This window comes from Motacilla alba, chromosome 2, assembly GCF_015832195.1.
Source record: "Motacilla alba alba isolate MOTALB_02 chromosome 2, Motacilla_alba_V1.0_pri, whole genome shotgun sequence".
Taxonomy (NCBI): Eukaryota; Metazoa; Chordata; class Aves; order Passeriformes; family Motacillidae; genus Motacilla; species Motacilla alba.
This window is the reverse complement of record NC_052017.1, coordinates 2,674,232-2,695,063: the sequence shown is the minus strand read 5'-3', so window position 1 is coordinate 2,695,063 and position 20,832 is coordinate 2,674,232. Positions and strand designations below refer to the sequence as shown.

At 45.9% G+C, this 20,832-nt stretch overlaps 1 protein-coding gene across 1 annotated transcript in view; it reads left to right on the top strand.

Moving 5' to 3' along the window:
• The window catches only part of VIPR1 (vasoactive intestinal peptide receptor 1), a 103,620-nt gene extending 96,210 nt beyond the window's left edge, over positions 1–7,410 (top strand). Inside the window, exons 11-13 of the mRNA XM_038127409.1 lie at positions 2,879–3,008; positions 3,599–3,640; positions 5,932–7,410. Of these exons, the coding sequence (XP_037983337.1) occupies positions 2,879–3,008; positions 3,599–3,640; positions 5,932–6,123 (364 nt within the window). The 3' untranslated portion in view covers positions 6,124–7,410. The remainder of the gene's footprint in view (positions 1–2,878; positions 3,009–3,598; positions 3,641–5,931) is intronic.
• The last annotated feature ends 13,422 nt before the right edge of the window (positions 7,411–20,832 follow it).

Below are 20,832 nucleotides of genomic sequence, written 5' to 3'. Positions count from 1 at the left end.
ACCATTTTGGGTTGGGAGGAACCTTAAATCTCATTCAGTTCCAACCCCCTGCCGTGGGCAGGGACATCTTCCTCTATCCTCTATCCAGGTTGCTCAGAGCTCCTTCCATCCTGGCCCTAAAATTTTAGGAAACCACATGAGGTGCATTAGGGCTCTTCCAATACTTGAACGGACATGTCACACAGGACACAGGACCTATGGGACACTTGTCCCCTTGTACAGTGGCACCTGGCCACCAGCCACATCTGGAAAACTCTGTTGACTGAATTCACTGTAGTAGGTACAAGACACCACGCTTTCCTAGGAAAACAAATATTAATTGTCTTAAACTGAAGTTTAGATCCCACCAAGGCGAGTTCTCAGCGTGGCCCTAGGATTTTTACTTTTAGACAGAAATCTGTGAAGAGTTCTGGGGTTTGCCTGAAGGACCCAACAGTTCTTAGCAAAAAACAGCTCCTGAAACGTTGAGGGAGCTGGGAGTGATTAGCCTGGAGAAGAGGAGGCTCAGGGTGACCCTATTGCTCTCCACAACTCTCTGAAAGGAGGTTTGAGCCAGATAGGGATCGGGCTCTTCTCCCAGACAACAAGTGACAGGATGAGAGGAAATGGCCTCAAGTTGTGCCTGGAGACATTCAGGTTGGACATCAGGAGGAATTCCTTCACAAAAAGGGTTGTGAAGCATTGGATGGGGCTGCCCAGGAATGCTGTGGGCTCCCCTGGAGGTGTCCAAGGAAGGCCTGGAGGTGGCACTCAGTGCTCTGGGCTGGGGACAAGGCGGGGATCAGGCACAACTTGGACTCGATGGTCTGGGAGGTCTTTCCCAACCAAATGCCTCTGTGATTCTGTGTGCATTCCTCCTGCCAAATCTGTGACAAATCTGTTTTAAACAAACAGCATCCTGGATATCTCATTTGCATTTCTCCCTCCTTCTCATGTGTGTTTTATATTGTTTATTTTCTACAAACAAAGCCTGCTGACGTGCTGACAGCATTGCTCAACTCCAAAAGGTCTGAGCTTAGCTGCAGGCTGGAAGTTCAGGTGTGCTGCTGACTCCCTCATTAATGCTGCAGACAGGGAACTGGGCTTTCATGTACTGCAAGCTGTAAAAAACAAGTCTCCCAAAACAGCTTTCTGGAAATGACAGGGACATGTGCAAGAACGGGACAGCAATATTTCAGGCAAATGGAATTTGTCTTCTGCAACAGAAAACTTGAACAAAATTCATCTCTCCATTCTGTGCATGTCTGTGGATCAATATTGTCATTAAATTCCTCTGAGTAACTTTTCCATTATGATTTCAAGGAGGATGACTGAAATGTTGGTTCACTCTTGCCCAATCCCAAGGACAGGAGCAGGTTCCATGCAGGAAAATAGACACATGTTCTCCCAAAATTACCTGTCACCACATGTGTCTGTCAGAGAGGGGAGGTCTGGGATGTGCTGGGAGTCAGAGTAATGAGGGTTTTGAGAACCCATGGTTTCCAACAGATTTAACCAGCTTCAGAAAATCCCCCAAGCAGTTCTGCCTCCTGCACATCCAGGCTTGAGCTTCCTGGGAGAAATTACACTGGGACTGGGTAAGGATTTTCCTGAGTGCAGTGTTTAGGTGGTGGAGTCTTAAAAATCACAAATCACCCTTGCCTTGATGCCAAAATAAAATCTAAAACGCAGTACCTGGTGAAGCTCAGTGTTGGAAGCAAGAGACTGGTGGGAGGTGTGCAAATTGGAGGAGGAGGCTCAAGTCTTGCCATTAATGTCCTTTTCATCACCACAGTCCAGCCAGGAGGGAAAATATTATAATTAAGGCCCCAGTGTTGTCTGCAATGATAAGATGAAAATTTCTTATCCACTGGAGGTTGCATCTCTGTCAATGTGGGACACAAAGGTAGCACCACATCTCCTCCTCTAAGCTGATGCTCCTCAGAGAACTCTGATTTTGGATCCCTATGAGCAGGGATGTGAGAAAGGCAAACACCTGTAAAGCTCCTCATCTTACCACAGGCTCTCATTTTGCCTGGGATGAGCCACAGCCTCCAATCACAGCCTTAATGTTGAGCTGTCTGTGGGCCAGGCCCAGGGAGAGCTACAGAGGAGCTCAGGGAGGCCATGGGATGAGCATCCTCGGCACAAAGCTGCCACATCAGCCTCCCAGTGGGCTCCTGCAGGTGGCAAATGAATGAAGATGGTCTGAAAGGTCTGAGCCTGATGAGGCTTTGGAGGTGGAGGGGTTACAGGTGGAAAAATGAATATTTCCAACATCCCAGCCTTAGCTTTATTCCTTCCAGAAACCTCTGAGAGAGGAGGAGATGTCAGAGGATGTGAGTGACTAAGGGAGACAAAACCCCCACAAGCATCCTTAGACCCTTGATTTCATTTTCTTTCTGCCAGCTACTTTTTAATAATGATTACATTTAATACATTATCATCTCTTCCTAATTAGACCCCTGGTTACCCAGCATGATGCCATTAAGCACTAATACTGTTCATCCCCCTCCTTTGGAGACATTCATTGTGCAGTAGCCTGTCATTATTCTGAGCTAAACATACCATTTCTCTCCCAGAAGCTGTAATTTTCAGAAAGCCCAGGCAAACAAAGACATTGGTAGATGATGATTTAGCTTGTGGAGATGAAAAAAAGATCTCTGGTGGGAGGGGAAGAAGAGAGGAGGGAGAAAGAAATACCTCCAGTGGAGCTACTGGGAATAAAAATGTCACATTTTATGGTGCCACCAGGTCTGAAATCACCAGCCATCTGCAGTCTGTGGGACAAGGAGAAATAATAAATTTTCAGGGTTTATTTCAGGGCTCAGCTACAGGATTCCTCAGCTTCTTACCCTCTTCCCTCTCCCCTCGTGGCTCATGTTTGTCTTTCCAACAGGAGGCTGGCCAAGTCCACTCTGCTGCTGATCCCTCTCTTTGGCATTCACTACATCATGTTTGCTTTCTTCCCTGACAATTTCAAAGCAGAAGTGAAGCTGGTCTTTGAGCTCGTGGTTGGGTCATTCCAGGTAAGCCACCATTTGGGTCACCAGGGAGAAATGCAAAGAGCTGTACATGGGTTTTTTCTGGACATGCCCCATTTTTTTCTGCTCTTGTACCTTTGTGAAAACTCCAGCCTGGCCAGGATGAAAGATAAATTTATATTTTGCCTTCCAGAAAGAGATTCTCTTCCCTCATTTTAGGAAATGAAAAGAAAGTGCTCCTCTGTACGTTGGTGTCTCTGGTTTTTTTCATGCTTTAGGGAGAAAATAAGCGCCTCAGTTCAGTTTTTGTATCACTGACATGTCCAAGGCCAGGGTGGATGGGGCTTTGAGCAGCAAGTTTCATTCAGTTGTGAATGATTAACATCCCTGTCTACATCATTATCATTGTAGATCTGGCGTCTGGAAGTGTTCAAAAACTGTCAAGATGTGGCACTTGGGGACATGGGTCAGTGGTGGACTTGGCTGTGCTGGGGGAATGTTTGGGCTTGATGACCTTAGAGGTCTTTTCCAACCTGATCACTTTTGTGGTTGTGTGATCTCTCCTTTGGGAGCGGAATGGATCTACACTCTGTCCTTGTCTGTAGTGCTAAAATCCTGTTTTCTCCTTTCCCCAGGGGTTTGTGGTGGCTGTTCTGTACTGCTTTCTCAATGGAGAGGTAAGACCAGACCATCACGGTTTTTTTGGTTAATGTTTGCAGCTAGGACAAAATAAATGCACGTGGGGAGTGAGTTGAGAAATGTGCCATTCCTGATCCTGGTGTTACAGAACTGGGGGGAAGCATCCAAATCACATCTCTCTCTCTCCAAGAAAACAATTCAACCATTTGCATGACAATTTTCAGCACAATCAATAACAATAATTAATAAACACATCAGGACTTGTGCTTACACTGTAGCACTGCTGCTGAGCCCATCCTCTCCTCATGAGACAGCATCAGCAGAACTCCTGTATGAATTGTATGAACATTCCCTGATCCCAATTGTATGATTCCCTGATCCCTGAACAAATTGTATGAACAATCCCTGATCCCAATGCACCACCTTCAGCAGGGCAGGATAAATCCCATCCAAGCCCTGTTCATGCTCAGTGCCTCCAGGAATCCTCCCCAGGATCACACCCACTGCCAAAACCAACACAGGCATTGGTGTGGCTGCACAGAGCAGGGCAGGTGAACGTGTTTCTGCCTTGCAGGAATAATCTTGACTTTTTCACATTTTAGTCCTGGCATTCTCATCCTGGGATTGTGCTGTTCCTGTGTTTGTTTTTCCCAGAGCCCTTCAGACACAGCTGTTCCAGCTATTTCATGCTGTTACCTGAAAATTTGCACTGGAGGGCTACAGGAAGGGACAAGGACAGTGGCCAAGTTTGTTCAGGATTTGAATTGGGATGGCATAGACCAGGTTATTTCTGTAAACACTCTGAGCAGCAAAAAGCAGCTTCTGTCAAAAAAAAGCACAGCTGTATTGACAGCTTTACAAACAAGCTGTACTTAAATCATTTCTATTTGGACCAAAAACAGGGCAGTGAAAAAGAAAGCATCTTAATTATACTCACCAAGTGTTATCATTGAAGGTAAGTAGTCTGGCACCTTGACTGTGTCAATAAGAATTTCCTTTCTGATGAAGCTCAGGGATTTTTACTCCAGTAATTTACTGACTGGAGTGCCCCCTTTATGTGGTTAAAAGTTCTGGCCAAGCCAAGTTCAGTGGCCTTTATGAAGGAATTCTTGGCCCTGGGGCGAGTAGGTTACCCAGAGCTGCTCACATAATCAGGTCAGAATAGGCTGGGGATGGTGTGGCTGGACAGTGCCCAGGCAGAAAGGGACCTGGAGGTGCTGCTCAACAGAGACTGACCATGAGCCAGCAGTGGTGGCCAAGAAGGCCAATGGCTCCTGGCCTGTGTCAGCAATGGTGTGGCCAGCAGCAGGGAGGTCACTCTGCCCCTGCCCTGGGCACTGTGGGGTCACTCCTCGAGTGCTGTGCCCAGCTCTGGCCCCTCAGCTTGGGAAGGACGTTGAGACGCTCGAGCGCGGCCAGAGGAGGCAGCGAGGCTGGAGAGGGGCTGGGAACACAAACCCTGAGAGCAACCACTGAGGGAGCTGGGGGTGCTCAGCCTGGAGAAAAGGAGACTCAGGGCTGCCCTCATCACTCTCTGCAGCTCCTGAAAGGTGCCTGTGCTCAGCTGGGGCTGGGCTCTTTCTCCAGGCAGCGCTGACACAACCAGAGCACACAGTTATTGGAAATCAAAGCAACCCCTGTGGCAGGGAGAAATGACGAGGAGGACTCCATTGATATCAGAGAGCTAATTAATTAATTTATTATACTATATTACACTATATTACATTACATCTAAACTGAATCTGCACAAGCACCCAACTCAACTCAGCTGCCCAGAATCTCGTGACTGTCAGCCGACAGTCCTGACACACACACCTGGATTCAACTGGTCAATGAATCGAAACACTCACACCAGAATCCAATTACCAATTCTCTTCAGATAAACAATTTTCCACAGTGCATTCCACTTGTGAACAGGAGGAACAGCAATTGAGATAAGAATTGTTTTTTGTTTCTCTGAGGTTCCTTGCTGCGATTCCCAGAAATATCCTTGGGAAGTGGTGCATTGCTTTTCTCTGTGAAGAGAAATGCGGCCACACACAGTCTCGAGCTGCACCAAGATAAATTTAGGTTGGATATTAGGAAAAAGTTTTTTACAGAAAGAGTGATAAAGTTCTGGAATGGCTGCCCGGGGAGGTGGTGGAGTCACCACCCCTGGGTGTGTTTAACACAGCCTGAATGTGGCACTGGGTGCCAGGGCTGAGTTGAGCTGTTGGGGCTGGGTTGGACTCTATGACCTTGAAGGTCTCTTCCAACCTGGTCATTCTGGGAATTCTGTGAACAACACCAAGTGATGCCCTGTGCTGCCTTTTCTCTTTCCCATGCCCAGGTGCAAGCTGAGCTCAAGAGGAAGTGGCGGAGGTGGCACCTGGAGCGGTTCCTGGGCTCGGACATGAAGTACCACCACCCTTCCCTGGGCAGCAACGGCACCAACTTCAGCACCCAGATCTCCATGCTGACCAAGTGCTCGCCAAAGACGCGCCGCTGCTCCGGCTTCCAGGCCGAGTTCTCCCTGGTGTGAGAGGCTCCCCAGGCACTGAGCATCCAAATCTGAGACACGAGGATCCCCGGGAATCAGTGATCCCATGACAAACCCCTGTGAAATGACCTGCTCCACATGAGCCAACAGAGGACACACAACTGGAAAAGCCGCTGGCGTCCAGGATGAGAGCGGACAAGCCAAGAGGCAGAGAAACACTTTTGCTCTTCCTCTTTTCAGGCCTTTCACTCTTCAGTTTCAAGCCCTCGGGGGTTGATAGCTCTGAGGAATTGTCCAAGTTGCTTGAGGACAACCTGGGAGATGCTGGTGTGTCATAAATAATGAAATACTGGGGGTAAGGGAGGGAGAGCCTCAGTCCTTGGTGGCTTTACCAGAACTGGCAGCTCTCAAACAGACAAATTGCACTTTTTAAAAAAAATAAATAAATGAGCCAGTAAAGGAGAGACAGAGGCAGGAAGCAGGGAAAAAAAACAAACCACCAAACATATGAATGTGCCAAAATTCCTGTGAATAAGAGGTGATGACACAGCACCAAAGATGGTGCTGGGGACACGGGGAGAAGGGACATGAGCAGGAAGGGAGAGGCCAGCACATGGCCCCCACATTTTACACAGGTGGAGATGAAGCTGCAGCACCAGGAGAGCCCCTTGGAGGATGCCCCAGTGTGTTCTGCTATTTCCCCACCACCTTTGGGAGCAGAAGCTTTCCAGGAACCCTGTGGAAGAGCAGATCACTGAGAAGGACCAGCATGAGGACGCCCTTCTCTCCACTGTGTTGGTGACATGGTGTTTTGCTTGGTTGTGTTCCATGAACAGGAAACTCGATTTGCATGTATAAAAACCAAGGCCAGGTGCCAAAAGCAGAGCATGGCTGTGTTTTGTTGTTATCTTATGTTGTCCCATAGATCTCGGTGCATGGATGCACCCAGGATCATTAGGGATCAGGGGGAATTAATTGGGCTGTAATTGATTTGCACTTGCTTAGCACACACTGTCAGGAAAGGGAAATACAGGGCCCTGTGATCCTTAATTGAGTCAGAGCTGCCATAAGGAGCCACTCTCCAGATGAAAAAAATTAGCGTCAGAGCAGCAGGTGAAATTGCTTTCATCAGAACAAGGTTGTCTCAGCACACAAGTGGCACTCCAGGAGGGAGGAAGGAGTGAAGGAGCTATTAAATGGATTTCTTCTTCAGCTTTTCTGGGAAGCTTTCATTGTATATGAAGGCATTGTTAGATATTTAAGATGTGTGTGTGCATTTTACCTCTTTTTTGAAGGCCTGTTAGTTTCCATACAAGGGCAATTCCTACTTGAAGAATGCACGTGGATCCCATTAAAAACAAGGGAGTATGGTTTTTTTAATTCTTGTTTTCATGGTGGAAAAATGTTAAAGCCCAGTCCTGCTCATTTGAGGCAACCCCACAGTCCCAAACTTGGTCAGAGACAGAAAATACAGGGATACAGATGCTCAGGTTTGTGTCCCACCCAACTGCATCAAGTGGGGTTGAAAAGATTTTATGCTGAGGGTGGGAAACCCCTGCCCATCTCATGTGTACCCTCAGCAGCTGGGCTGCTGCCATCCCTCTAAAACATGTCCTCGTGAAGGAGTGACTGGGTCACCAACACAGGCACCTGGAGAGGGAGGTGGGCTCCTCTCTTAGAGCTCAGAGATCTCCACTTACCTGCTTTATTTCTCCAAAATGAAATGAAAGTTCAATGGAGGGAAGCACCTTCTGGGGTTGGGGGTTGTTGTCCTTAAGCAAAGAATGCCAACAAACCACACAAACCACAGGAGGAGACTCACAGATCCAGCTCCTTTCTGAGTCCTGACAGGGCAGTTCCATGCCATAACCAAACCCTGAGCCTGTTATCAGCTGAGCTGGATGCTCCCAAAGTATTTCTCTAGGTGTGGGATTGAGAACAGCGTGGGGGGACTGGAGTCAGTAAAGGGTCTTGAGGAACTGTGATCCACCAAAGGCAGTCTTGCAGTCCTGAGTTTGCAGGGAGCCAGCTCAGATCCTGTCACAGTATAGCCATGGCTACCCAGCCTGTAGGTCCTTAGAAGATAGGAAGACCTGAAAATTCCTGGAGTTACAATGCTGGTGATCCCAGGCTGGCCAGGTGTGAGCCAGCTTTGTTATGGGTGCTTTACACTGAGTCCACATCAACAGTGAGAATCCACCTCTGACATGCCATAAGATCATCAAAATGCAGCTCCCTGATTCCCAAAATGCAGAGAAAATAAGAGGATGCTCAGAATTTCCCCACTTTTCTTGCATTGAAGCCCTTATGCCTTGACACCCCTCAAACAATATCCCATTGAAATCCAGAGGGTTCTCAGAGGCAAGAACCTTTGAAGTGGTCCTGGTCAGAGTTCAAGAAGAGTTTGGATGATGCACTCAGGTACCTGGTGTGATTTTTGGGGCTGTTCTGTGCAGGACCAGGAGCTGGACTCGATGATCCTTGTGGGTCCCTTCTAACTCAGGATATTCTGTGATTCTCTTTGTGTTTGGTGCTTGTGTTGCTCCACTGAGCATTTTCAGACCTGGATTAGGACTCATCCAGGAAATACTGGAGAAATCCCAGCAGTACCACCAGTTCTGCTGCTGTGCCTGGTTCAAAGCAAGGGTTTGACCTGCATTTTTCCAGGTGAATGACTAACTTCAAGGAAGCCCAGAAGAAGCAAAGGAAAATTCTGTCTCAGCTTCCAAGCTGTTCCACTTGGTGTAAAATGCTTTGTCTCACTGGTTCAGAGCTTTGAAGCAATGTCAGTCTGGGAAAGATTGGGTTCATCAGGCTGTAAAGCCATTCCCCCTGTTCATCTGTCATGGTAAATATTTATACCCAACAAAACTGATGGGCTGCAGAGGAGCACTGCCCAGTCTTGGGAATGCATCCACTGAGGTGTGAACTGGAATTTCAGGTCCCAGCCAAGCAGCAGAGGAGCTGGAGCACAGAGCTGTAGAGCAGAAGTGCAGCATCACTGCCAGCAGCCTCCTTTGTGGGATGTGAGGGAATCCCTTCCCATCTGTTCCAGGCAGCCTTGCTGGGGGGAAAGCCTGTGAGCCATCCTGAGAGACACACTGAGCATTTTCCCTCTGGTCTTCACCTTCCCTTTCCTCTCCCTCTGCTCCCTCTTCCTCTCCATTTGCAGGAGGAAATTTGTGTGTTTGCAGCTTTTCTTGTGTTCCAGCCCTGTGCTAACCCGTGCCAGCACCAGCCATATGCCAAAGACAGCCAGGAAAGGTTTGCCTTTTGAAATGTGACAGGGAAAAACCCCAGCTGGATATTTACCCTCGCCACAGGCTCCCCTGCAGCTTGTCACATTCCCCACCAGGCTGTTCTGCACAGGAATCTGAAGATGGGATGTTTCCTAAGCTGAGGGGGCTCCTTCAAAAACTGTGGAGTACCTCAGCATGCCAGAGCTGTGCCCCCAGGCACCCTACTCACAATTATTTCATCACTGAACATCCAGCCATGCCTCCTTTCTGCTGTCAAGGGTGTTTGAGGGATTAAATGAACGTGCTGAATGGACCTGCTGTGACAGGCATGGCAGTGTCAGCGAGACAGAGCTGCCAGCCCAGCTGCCTTGGCCCCATCTTCCAGGAAAACAGAGGAGCTGGGGGTGAAATCACTTTATAAAGAGAGAAATCTTTTCACTCTGGGGATGTGAGCAATCAAGTGAACGATGACATTGGGATTGGGCCCTGTTTGACTGGCTTAGTGCAGGAATTTGGCTCCATAACTTGCACTGGTCTACTTTGTTTTTCATCCAGCTCATCAATGAAATGGAATTCAAGGACTTCACTGCAGATGACAACGTGGAGCGAGCTGTCCTGGCCCCATGACCTGGCCCTGTATCCTGGCCCCACACAGAGCACACAACAGAGCTCAGCACTTTTGCTGCTCCCCCTGCTCCAGCTTGACCCCCTGACCCCAAAACTGACCCCAGCAGGGCAATTGCATCCATTTGCTGCATCAAAGATCAGAGATGTGCCTCTTCAAAAGGTGTTAAAGGAGAAAAGGAGACTCAGGGCTGCCCTCATCCCTCTCTGCAGCTCCTGAAAGGTGCCTGTGCTCAGCTGGGGCTGGGCTCTTTCTCCAGGCAGCGCTGACACAACCAGAGCACACAGCCTCGAGCTGCACCAAGGCAAATACAGGCTGGAGAGCAGGAAAAAGCTTTTCCCAGGAAGAGTGATAAAGTTCTGGAATGGCTGCCTGGGGAGGTGGTGGAGTCCCCATCCCTGGGTGTGTTTAACACAGCCTGGATGTGGCACTGGGTGCCAGGGTTGAGTTGAGGTGTTGGGGCTGGGTTGGACTCCATGACCTTGAAGGTCTCTTCCAACCTGGTCATTCTGGGAATTCTGTGAAAGTTTCTTCTGCCTCTGTTAAAAGGCACAGATGTATTTGAGGATCATGAATTTGGGCTCCAAAACTCTTCATATAAATAAAGCCAAATTCTGATCCTGCTTGCACCAGTGAGCTCACTGCAGTGACTCCTGAATTACACCAGCATTAAACTGGGATTGGCCTTCAAAATAATTCCTTTTTCCTCATTCTGGAGCTGTTTACAACCTTTTTACATCAGGGATAGAGTAAGCCCCTCCTGTTCTATACTTCAGTGATTCAATTATTAAATTTATTCATAAGTATAGAACAATTAAAATATAAACAGTAAATTATTGTCAAGGTCTAGAGTAGCAGGTTCAATGCTAACATTAGACTGTAGATATTTCTGTTCAGCTGGGACCTGTGCTGCTTTGTGACCCTCTCACAAACAGCAAGAAATGAGAATATGATGATGTTTAGGGTTATAGAAGAAATTCTGTTGCAGAATTTTAGGGGCATTAAAATCAAACAAGTTTTTAAAATCAGAGTTATGTATGCAGGAGCAGTAGCATTACTGCTGTTGTCAAAAGAGAAAGGGGGAAAGGCCAGAAGATGAAAGATCTGAGCATTTTGTTTTATTTTTGGTTTGTTTGGGGTTTTTTGCTAGGAAACAAGTTATGTTTTTTCTCCAGGAAGGTGTTGCTGGAGAAAAAATATTTTATACATGAACTAATCATCAGATTTCCTTTTTTCTCTATATCCCACTGGGTTCCCATTCATCTCAAAAGCAATGAGGGTCATGTCTGTGCCACAGGGCAGAGGGATTAAACCCAAATCTCTGCTCCAATCTGATGGAAATGCTCTCAGAGAGAAACGCACCTGCTGATTAATGAAAGATTGCTGGTAGCTTTTCAAAAGCAAAATGAAGTTCCAAAGAAAGCTCAGGAGGGAATGAACACCACTTGGCTCCATGGCAGGGATTAAAGGGGTTTGGGGGGATTTTTTTTTTTGTCTCCATTCCTTCCAGCTTCACCCCAGGGTTTAAACAAGGGGAAAGGAAATACAAAATAATTTCAGACTAAAAGGGAATCTCTCAAACTGGGAAGTGCCAATGTGTGTCTCCATGAAGCTAATTTTACTCTGACCACACAGGTGCATCTTGGTTTGATAAATGGCCTGTGGAAACACGGGTGGGCCAGAAAGCAATGTCCCACATAAAACATTCCTCCTGCTGTGTCCCAGCTCCTGCTTCCAGGCTGGGTGTTTGGCACAGCCCAGCTTCCCTCCCAGCCTTGGGCTTCCCCCCATGGCATCTCTGCAGCCCTGAAAGTGCCAGACTCCTGGGGACAGGGATTGCAATCCTGAATTCCCTGGCTCACAATGCAAATTTGCACTTTGCCCACCCTGGTGCTGACGGGGCCAGCACCACAAAGCTGCTTCACTGGAGATGAACCTCGAGGAGCAGGGGCTCACACACGCCCACATCCATCCAGAAGGACTCTGCTGGCATCATTCAGGCACTAAACTGCTGTAAAAAAGGAAAATATTCAAGTCCCAGACTGGCAGGTGGAGCCAGATGTCCCGAAATGTGGATTTCCAGCCATTTCCTTTCAGTCAGTCAGCTTTTCATCCCCTCTCCAAACCCAGTATTTGCATTTCAGTCTGATGAGGCACAATTACGGTGACTGACCTTGTTATTATGTATAATTACAGCGACTGACCTTGTTATTTCCCCTGGAGACCTGTGCAGATGCAAATATGGCTTTTAATCAGGAGTTTCTTGGGAGCACAGATCATCTTTTCCACCTCTTCCTGAATGTCCTAACTTGCATGATGTCCTGTATCCTGAAGAGCCCTGGGTTTGAAATGCTGGTTATTTCTAGAATACTGTGAACTCACAGGGGGGAAAGCAAACATTTGGGGCTGGAGGCTACAGGTCTGTAAGGAAAATAATGCCCACTTGTGTTCTGAGGGCCAGACCTTGAGGACACACACTGGCAGCAGCAGAGCACCAGTGTTTTGTACCCAAGTTTTGTGGATATTGTACATTTGTACATAGAGGGAATCTGAAGAGCACACTTAAAAAGATAAAAACAAACACCACATTTTTGATACTCAGATGATGATGATGATAAATCGGGTTCAAAGAGGCAATTTTGAACTCAAAAGTGCATTTTTTCAGGGCCTGTTTCAGACACCTCGAGCTGTGGGTCAGCAGCTGGTGCCAGCTGACCCTTCTCACTCCAGCTGACCCTTCTCACTCCAGCTGTAAACACCTCTGCTCTGCCCTGCTGTAAATAGGCTTTGGCAGCAGAGGGTGATGGGCACTGGCTGTGAGCAGAGAATCTGTGTCTCTGTGGGCTTCTCTGTACCAGGTGCTTGTGATGTATCCTCCATGCCAGCAAGAACAGGCCTGCTTGCTCAGCACAGGTGAAATCTCTGCCTTGTTCCATGGCCTTTTGCCTGATGTTATTTATTTTTGGTCTGACTCTGTACATATGCAATGAAATGGCTATTTTTTCTTTTTCTTTTTTTTTTTTTTTGTTTTTGTTTTCCTTTGTATTTGGTTCACCTCCTTGCTTCAGGGGGGTTCTTCTCTGTGGTTGACACTGCTGAAAACAAGCAATAAAACCATCGTGAAGACATTGTGTCTGAGGTGTTCCACCTGACATTTTAATTTATTCCTCACAGTCCTGGAGAAGAGACAGAGAAGAAAATCTGAGAGGGAAGTGGTGAGATGGGGAGGTTCTTGCTTAGTGTTAAGCATAATGACCTCATACTTTGAAAGGTTAACCAGATAGACCAAATCACTCAAATTAAAATCAGAGAATTATAGAAATATTAATGCTGGAAGGGACCCTTAAAAGCCATTTAGTCCTTGCAGTGAGCAGGGACATCTTCAAGTAGATGGGAGTTCTGAGGAGACCTTACTTGAGAACATCTGTGCCAGCAGAAGAACCAGTACCAAATCCAACAAAATTGAACCCAAAAGCTCCACCACTGCACGAGCTGGGTGCAGGGATGGTCCTTTGGGGGCAGGACTGATGCGTGGAGGTGACAACCATGAAATCACAAACACACTGTGATCGTTTTGTCACAATCCACAGGTGTGAGATGATTCCTGCATGCACAGGAACGTGCAACCCCACAGCCAAACACAGATTGTTGCTGGAACGTACTCCAGCAAACATCTTTATTGCCCAGAGCAAAGCACGAGCCTTCCTCTGTGCTGGAGAAAAGCCCTGCAGGCAACCACAAGTGAACAATAATTGTTCATATCAAAGGCATTATTTGATGCACACAAATATCAGGCAGTGAAAATAGATCTCAACAAGAGGTCAGTGAGCTTCTCCATGTCCATAGGGCCAGTTTGGCCACTCACCCCCTTCTTAAATTGATTTACACCCAGTGCTGACGCTGCCGATAAAGGCCAAACCCACAACTTGAAATGACAGGTCTTGGCTATGTTTGTCCCTCTTTCTGCATGGATTAACCATTTTCATTTAAAATCAAGGGATCTGATGCTCTGGGCTGTTCTGAGAAGTGAAGCTGTTTGTACTGACTTCCCCTGGATCTCTCTGTGGGTTAAGTCAGAAATCAGGAAAACAGCTTGTGAGGGCTGGGGAAAAGGAAAACCAGCCAATTACATATATTCTATGTCTGTAGAGGTGAGGATAATCCCATCGTGCCAAAAAACATCTTCCACACGAGGAACTCCAATCACTGCTCAGAAATTAATGTAAGAGGGTTTGATGAAGGTCACCTGAGAAGTCTGGGGAAAAAAAAATCAGCCCAACCCTCTTTGGTCCCAGCTCTGTGTCCTTCCTGGCTGGCAAAGAGCAAACCATGGCTTTTCTTAGGCATACACCACTATTCAGAATTTGATGGAACATGCAGTCACAACCTCTGGAAGGTTTTGAGCTTGGCTTTTAGGGCTTCTCTGTGTAAGTTCAGTTTTCCTGACTGCAAAAGCATCTTTCTCTATTAGAAATGATCATGTTTAAAGATGGCAAGTGACATCCTCTTCCTTTGATCCCCTGTGGTTTCCATGGTGAAATACCAGGATGAGGAATTTTGTGATCTCCATGACATTAAAGCGATTTTCCATGTAGTGGATCAATCCTAGTGGTTAAATCATCTTCCCTCCACATGCAATTGGCTGTATCTGCACCCTCCCACTGGGGATATAAACTGAACTGTGCCTCAGTACAATCCACAGAGGGAATTTGGCTGTCCTCAGCTCAGAGAGGTGCTGGGTTGTCCGAGGATCTTAAGGACATGTGGCACGAAGAGCCTAGGCATGGTGTCACAGCTGTAACACTGCACTTCATGAAAGCCTAAAAACCTCCTCTGACACTGGCAGTGCGCACAGGGAAATCATCCCTCCTGTAGAACTCCTTGTGCACTTGCTAGCCTCCAGAAATGCTAACATGATCACACAACAATTACATGCAGGTGCTTTTACTGAGGAGCTCGGGGTGTCAGGGGTACAGACCCAAATCTGACTCTGACATGGGTTTGGGATGAACACGTTTTTTTTTACCCTTATCTTTATATAACTACATATTAATTATTAAACTTACATTGTTCTATTGCATACATTAATTTCATCCAAGCATGGATTTTGTAATTTCCATCAAACCCCCCCAACATTGTTTCTCATGATTCTTATTACAATTAAACAATAATTATATCCAATTACCAAACATTGATCACATTTAACAATCCTATCATTTATCATAGTCATTAAATAATTATACAGGTGCAGTTTCACATGATCCAGTAAAGCCTAACATTTTCCCAGGGCCTGCCAGGCCCAACCTTTTTCCAACTCCCCTGAATATCCCATGATTTTAGAAACATTTTATCCCTACACTATCACACTTACTCCTTTGTTGGATCATAAGAACAAAGGCAGGTGAGTGGCAATGTCATCTAAAAAAGCCATTTCCCAGGTCACAGAATCACAGGATCACTGAGGCTGGGAAAACCCTCCAAGACTCTCAGAATCTCTGCTGGTCGAGATGACCCCGAGATGTGTTAAAAGTCCCTTTTTTTCCCAGCCGAGCAGCCGAAGGAGGAGTCAGGATTCCCCGGCTGAGGTTCTCAAGGTTGTTTATTTTCTCTTATCTCTTACATTCTTTCTCTGGCCGGCCGAGGTCTGTCCAGCAGGTCAGTCCGAGGCACACTGCCCGCCCTTGGGCTGGTGTCAGTATTTTATACTAAAAACTACATGTACTTTATTTACAATTATGTTCCAAAACCTATCACCTGTGTTAGACAGTCTGTCTCTACTCTAAACCAATCCAAAAGTGCCAGCATCACCCAGAACATGGAGGTTAGGAAGGAGAAAGAAGAAGGACAGGGCATGCCCAAAATCCTCCATCTTCGGACCCCAAACCTCCATCCTAAAAACCTTAAAATTCTACCTTTTCACTCTGTGACAACTACTGTTATTGTCCTTAAACTCTCCTGACTTGTAATTCTTCATACAAAGCTGGTAGTTTGCTCCGTGGGTCAGAACCAAAATCACAGGTGCCTTTGGCTGCATGCCAGGGGCTCGAGCCATCCTGGACACTCAGAGGGATGTCCTGGGTTCTGACACAAGACCTCAGAGTCCAGCCTGTGATTGATCCCCATCTTGTCCCCAGCCCAAAGCACTGAGTGCCACCTCCAGCCCTTCCAGGACACCTCCAGGGGTTGGGACTCCACCAGCTCCTGTCAGGAACTGGTCCAGGTGTGGAAAGCTCAGAACTAAACTGGCCTTGCATCCAAAGACCAGAGAGGCAAAAGTTTCCTGTCCACGGCAACAGATCCCTTTTTATGGATCTAAACCTCTCCTAGAGTCCATCACCAGCCATCAATACTGATTAAACCTCTCCCCCTGGAAACATCTCCACTCCTCCCAGTCTAGATCAACACCTTGAATCCTCCCCACACACGGCCTAAGGGTCCAGGAAGTAACCTGGAATGCTGAAACCAGCTAATATCAATCACCCCTGCCCTTGGTTTGCAGAGCAAATCTACATAATTATTGTACAATAGTACATATACAGATATGTGTTGTACAATACATAATTATTGTACAATGACTGAGATAGAGGGAGGAAAAAGAAAGGAAAATATTTGGCTTGTAGCCTCTGATTTGATGTGCTTGTTGGGGAAGACAGGACAATCTAAAGCATATTTTGTTGTCCAAAATTTAAGAGGAACCATAAAATCACAGAATGGTTTGGGTTGGAAGAGACCCCAAAGGTCATTTTGTTCCACCCCCTGCAATGGCCAGGGACACTGTTCTGGTTTGAAAGCAAAACCAGTGAGAGACTCCAAGACAGAAATACAATTTATTAGGAAAAGGAAAAAAAAAACCAAAATGCATGCAATAATACAAAAGAAAAACCCCTGACAGAGTCAGAACACAGCCTGACACCCTGTGGGTCAGGGTGTTGGTGGCAGTCCAGTTGGAATGGTGGCTGCAGCCGTCCTGGAGTGGCAGGTGTGGTTCTGCTGGAGCAGGGATCCTGTAGAAGGGTGTAGTCTTCCTCTGAAGATCCAGTGGAAAAGGCAGCTGTTCCTCTGGGAATGCAGTGGAAAGGCTGCTCTGGTGTCCCAAAGACTGAGATTATATCCAGGTAGGGATGCTTGGCTCCTCCCTCTGGGCAGAGCACCCCACAAGGGGATGCTGTAATTTTATCAGCCATGCAGTGACATTCAAAGGCCCGTTAACAGCAGATGTCTCCCCAGAGGGAGGATTGGTTTGTGCAGAGATAAAGAAAACTGCCCAATGAACAGAGGATAACTGCCCCACCTCTGACAGATGGCAAACAGAATACATACTGCCTTGCAATCTGGGACAGACACCTTCCACAGACCAAGTTGCTCCAAGCCCCACCCAGCATTTCCAGGGATGGGACAATTAATTCAACTCAGAACTTCAATACCTTGATAATTTGGTGTCCTGGGTGACAAACAGGAGTTCTGTCACTTAATATCAGCTCCAAATCAAGGAAGTGGCTTTTAAAGCACAGGGATGCCAATATTTGATGTGAAATAAACTAGGGTTGAACCAACACCCACAGATTTGTCTTTCTCTCCTGAAAAGTGACTGCACCCAAGTGTCATTTTTCACCTGAATCCACCTGTGGAACTTATTTTACAAAGGAAGTAAAATACCAGCAGCAAGACCCCAACACTGAGTTGGGCACTGCTGCCAAGAATCTGCCTCCCCCAGCTCTTACAGATTTATTGCTCTGGGATGCCTAATTCAATGGCTGTTCCTTATCAGCCACTTAATCCTGAGCTCTTTGGCATAAAGCCATTAAAATCCATAATATTTCATTATGTTCTATCTGCTCCCAGCTAAAAAAATATGGGGATCTGGTAGAAATATGATCTCAGTTGGCAGTGATGAAGGAATTTATTATGTGGAATAGATTTGTGTGTGTAATGTGATTTTTGGGTTGGAATGCATGCAGGTTTTCCTTCCATCCCATCAAGTTTTTCCCATCAAGTGTGATCTAGCTGGCCACTAAATTCCTGCTCTCCTCATGGTCCTGTTTAGTTCACAGGTAGGAGTCTAAACAGGGGGCTCCAGGAATTCTCTGGCTTTTGAGATAATTCCAAACATGTTGGTCCACAATGGGAAAAGGTTCCTCTTGGCTGGGTCTGAACTCAGCCCTTTCCCAGCTTGTGATGGTCACATTTCCAAGGATCTCTTTCCAAATTACCTGATTTGGAGAAGACTGGATGGTTTTATCCTCCCCTTCTTCCATTACAGGCCAGGAACCCTCGGTTTCTGAGACAATTACTGTAATTATAACCAGAACTGGGCAAGCATAAAGCTTGGAATCAAAATTATAGAGTACAACTCAATTCTGGGCTCTCAACATCTCCCCCATCTCCAAGGAATGATTTGGAATTCATCAGCTGGAGCTGGATCTGTGATTAGAGCTTGTGTGAACAACTGATTGCATTTGTTTGGCTGCTGGGGGAAAGGAAAGGAAAGGAAAGGAAAGGAAAGGAAAGGAAAGGAAAGGAAAGGAAAGGAAAGGAAAGGAAAGGAAAGGAAAGGAAAGGAAAGGAAAGGAAAGGAAAGGAAAGGAAAGGAAAGGAAAGGAAAGGAAAGGAAAGGAAAGGAAAGGAAAGGAAAGGAAAGGAAAGGAAAGGAAAGGAAAGGAAAGGAAAGGAAAGGAAAGGAAAGGAAAGGAAAGGAAAGGAAAGGAAAGGAAAAGGCAAAACTGACTGTGCTTTATTTTGAACAACACCTTTAAGCAGACATGTTATGGAGTTTTTACCCTGAAAAGAGAATTATAAAAATACCTTCTAAATAGAAATTTTGCTGTGAGATGAAAAGGAACATTTCACTTCACCCATTTGAAAATACAGAGAAAAGAAAAAAGAAAAGAAAAGGAAAGGAAAAGAGAAAAAAGAAAAGAAAAGAAAAGAAAAGAAAAGAAAAGAAAAGAAAAGAAAAGAAAAGAAAAGAAAAGAAAAGAAGTAAACTCTGAAGGACTTGCAAAAAAGGAGGATGGCACTGCCTCCCTCTCACTGACTCATCTTAGTCAGGGCAACTAAATAAAGTGAGAGCAACAATTCAGATCAAGACTGAGTCCTGGCTTTGGACAACCTGCTCTAGTGGAAGGTGTCGCTGCCCATGACAGCAGGGTGGAACAAGGTGGTTTTTAAGGCCCCTTCCAACCCAAACCATTCTGAGATTTAATATCCAACTGCATCAGTTCTTTTTTTTTTCTATGTACGTGATGATTTATTTGTCTGCAGTTATAATACACATCATTCCCGTGGCAGGTGAGAAACACAAAGGTTGTTCTGTGGAGCTCAGGAGCAGCAAGAGTCAATGAGCACCTTTTCTAACATCAAAAAACCATGTATAGAACTCAACAACTCTCATCATTCAAATCCAATCTAATTACAGTGCAAAATGTAAATTAATGCAACGTTCTTTGGAGAGCTGCTCACATCCATAGTAATATGCCAGCTCTGGAAGCTGCCCAAGCCTTGAACAAGAGTGAAATTCTTCTGATTCACCATCAAGTGCTGTGGTCTTTTCACAAGGAAAAAGCATTTTAGGTGTCATTAAGGCAAAGTTTAAAGCAGAAATTGCTCCAGCAAGAGAGAAATTTCCTGGGAGCTTTTGAGATGGGGTCCCACACACACAGCTGGAACACATCTCTTGTCAGGAGGTAAACAAGTCCTTGAGGTGCCAAGGGCTGGCAAGGTGCTGGAGAAGTGCAGGCTGACACACAGGTTTGAAGCACTTGAGCAATGAAGATAAATGAGAGTCCTCACTGTTGTCATCTGGCTGCACAAGCTCACTACCAAAGCTTTTACATTTCAGGAACAAAAATTAAAAAAAAAAAAAAAAAAAAAAAAAAAAAAAAAAAAAAAAAAAAAAAAAAAAAAAAGAAAAAAACCAAATTAAAACTAACACAGCACAGCTTGGTGAGGTGGACAATGAAAATTTCCTTTATTCTGAATTCCTGTTAATTGTGAACCCTGATTTAAAGCTGTTCTGACCTTCTCCAGGCGTGAGCACTTCAGTTGGATAGGTTTGCTTTCCTCACCCAATCTTAGCAGTGTGAGGACAAATTCTTCACATCAGGAATAGATCCCACAACCAGAATTCAGCCCTAGAATGTGGGAAACCTTCCACCCAGTGTTTCTCTCCAGAAAAACAATGTGTCTCTACAGAGAGAAGCTGAAAAAGTACATTTAATTGCACATAGAGCAACGCTGGTTTCCCTCTGCTGGGTGGGACAGGGTGTGAGAAACTATTGTCAGCTTTGTAAACACAAAGAGAATTGTTATTTTATTTTTACATATTTGTTATTTTAGTATTGACTTTCTGGGAGAAAATCCTCTCACCTGGTTTTAGGTGTCAATTAAGCAGTTAAAAATGCCAGAGCCACTCATTGGAACTCATTTCTAGGGAGTTCTTGTCGATGTAGTTAATTCAGTTTAGGGGGAAATTCATCTGTGCAGGTGCAGCAGATAAATTTATCCTCAATTTAAATACACTTAAATAACCCTGTGTTGTCTGATTTAGGACTTTGGAAACTAAAAGACAGAGAAGACACTGAAATTCCCAGTTTTTCTCTTTGAGAGGGGCAAAATGGGCACCGCACAAAATCCTCTTCTTGCTGAATGCATTGCATGGGAACCATAAAGGAGGGACTCAGGGACTCCTGATGGATGTGAACTCCTCTGCAAAGGGCTAAGGTGATGATTACAGAGGCGCTGTCAAGGAGAACCTGGACTGTCAAGTCTTTATCTTCTTTTCTGCCTTTGTTCAGGGTTGGGATTGAAAGCGCTCGAGACGATATTTTGTGTTCAGACTCAGATGTTTATCAGTTCTTATCCATGTCACACTCGCACAAACCCTGAGCT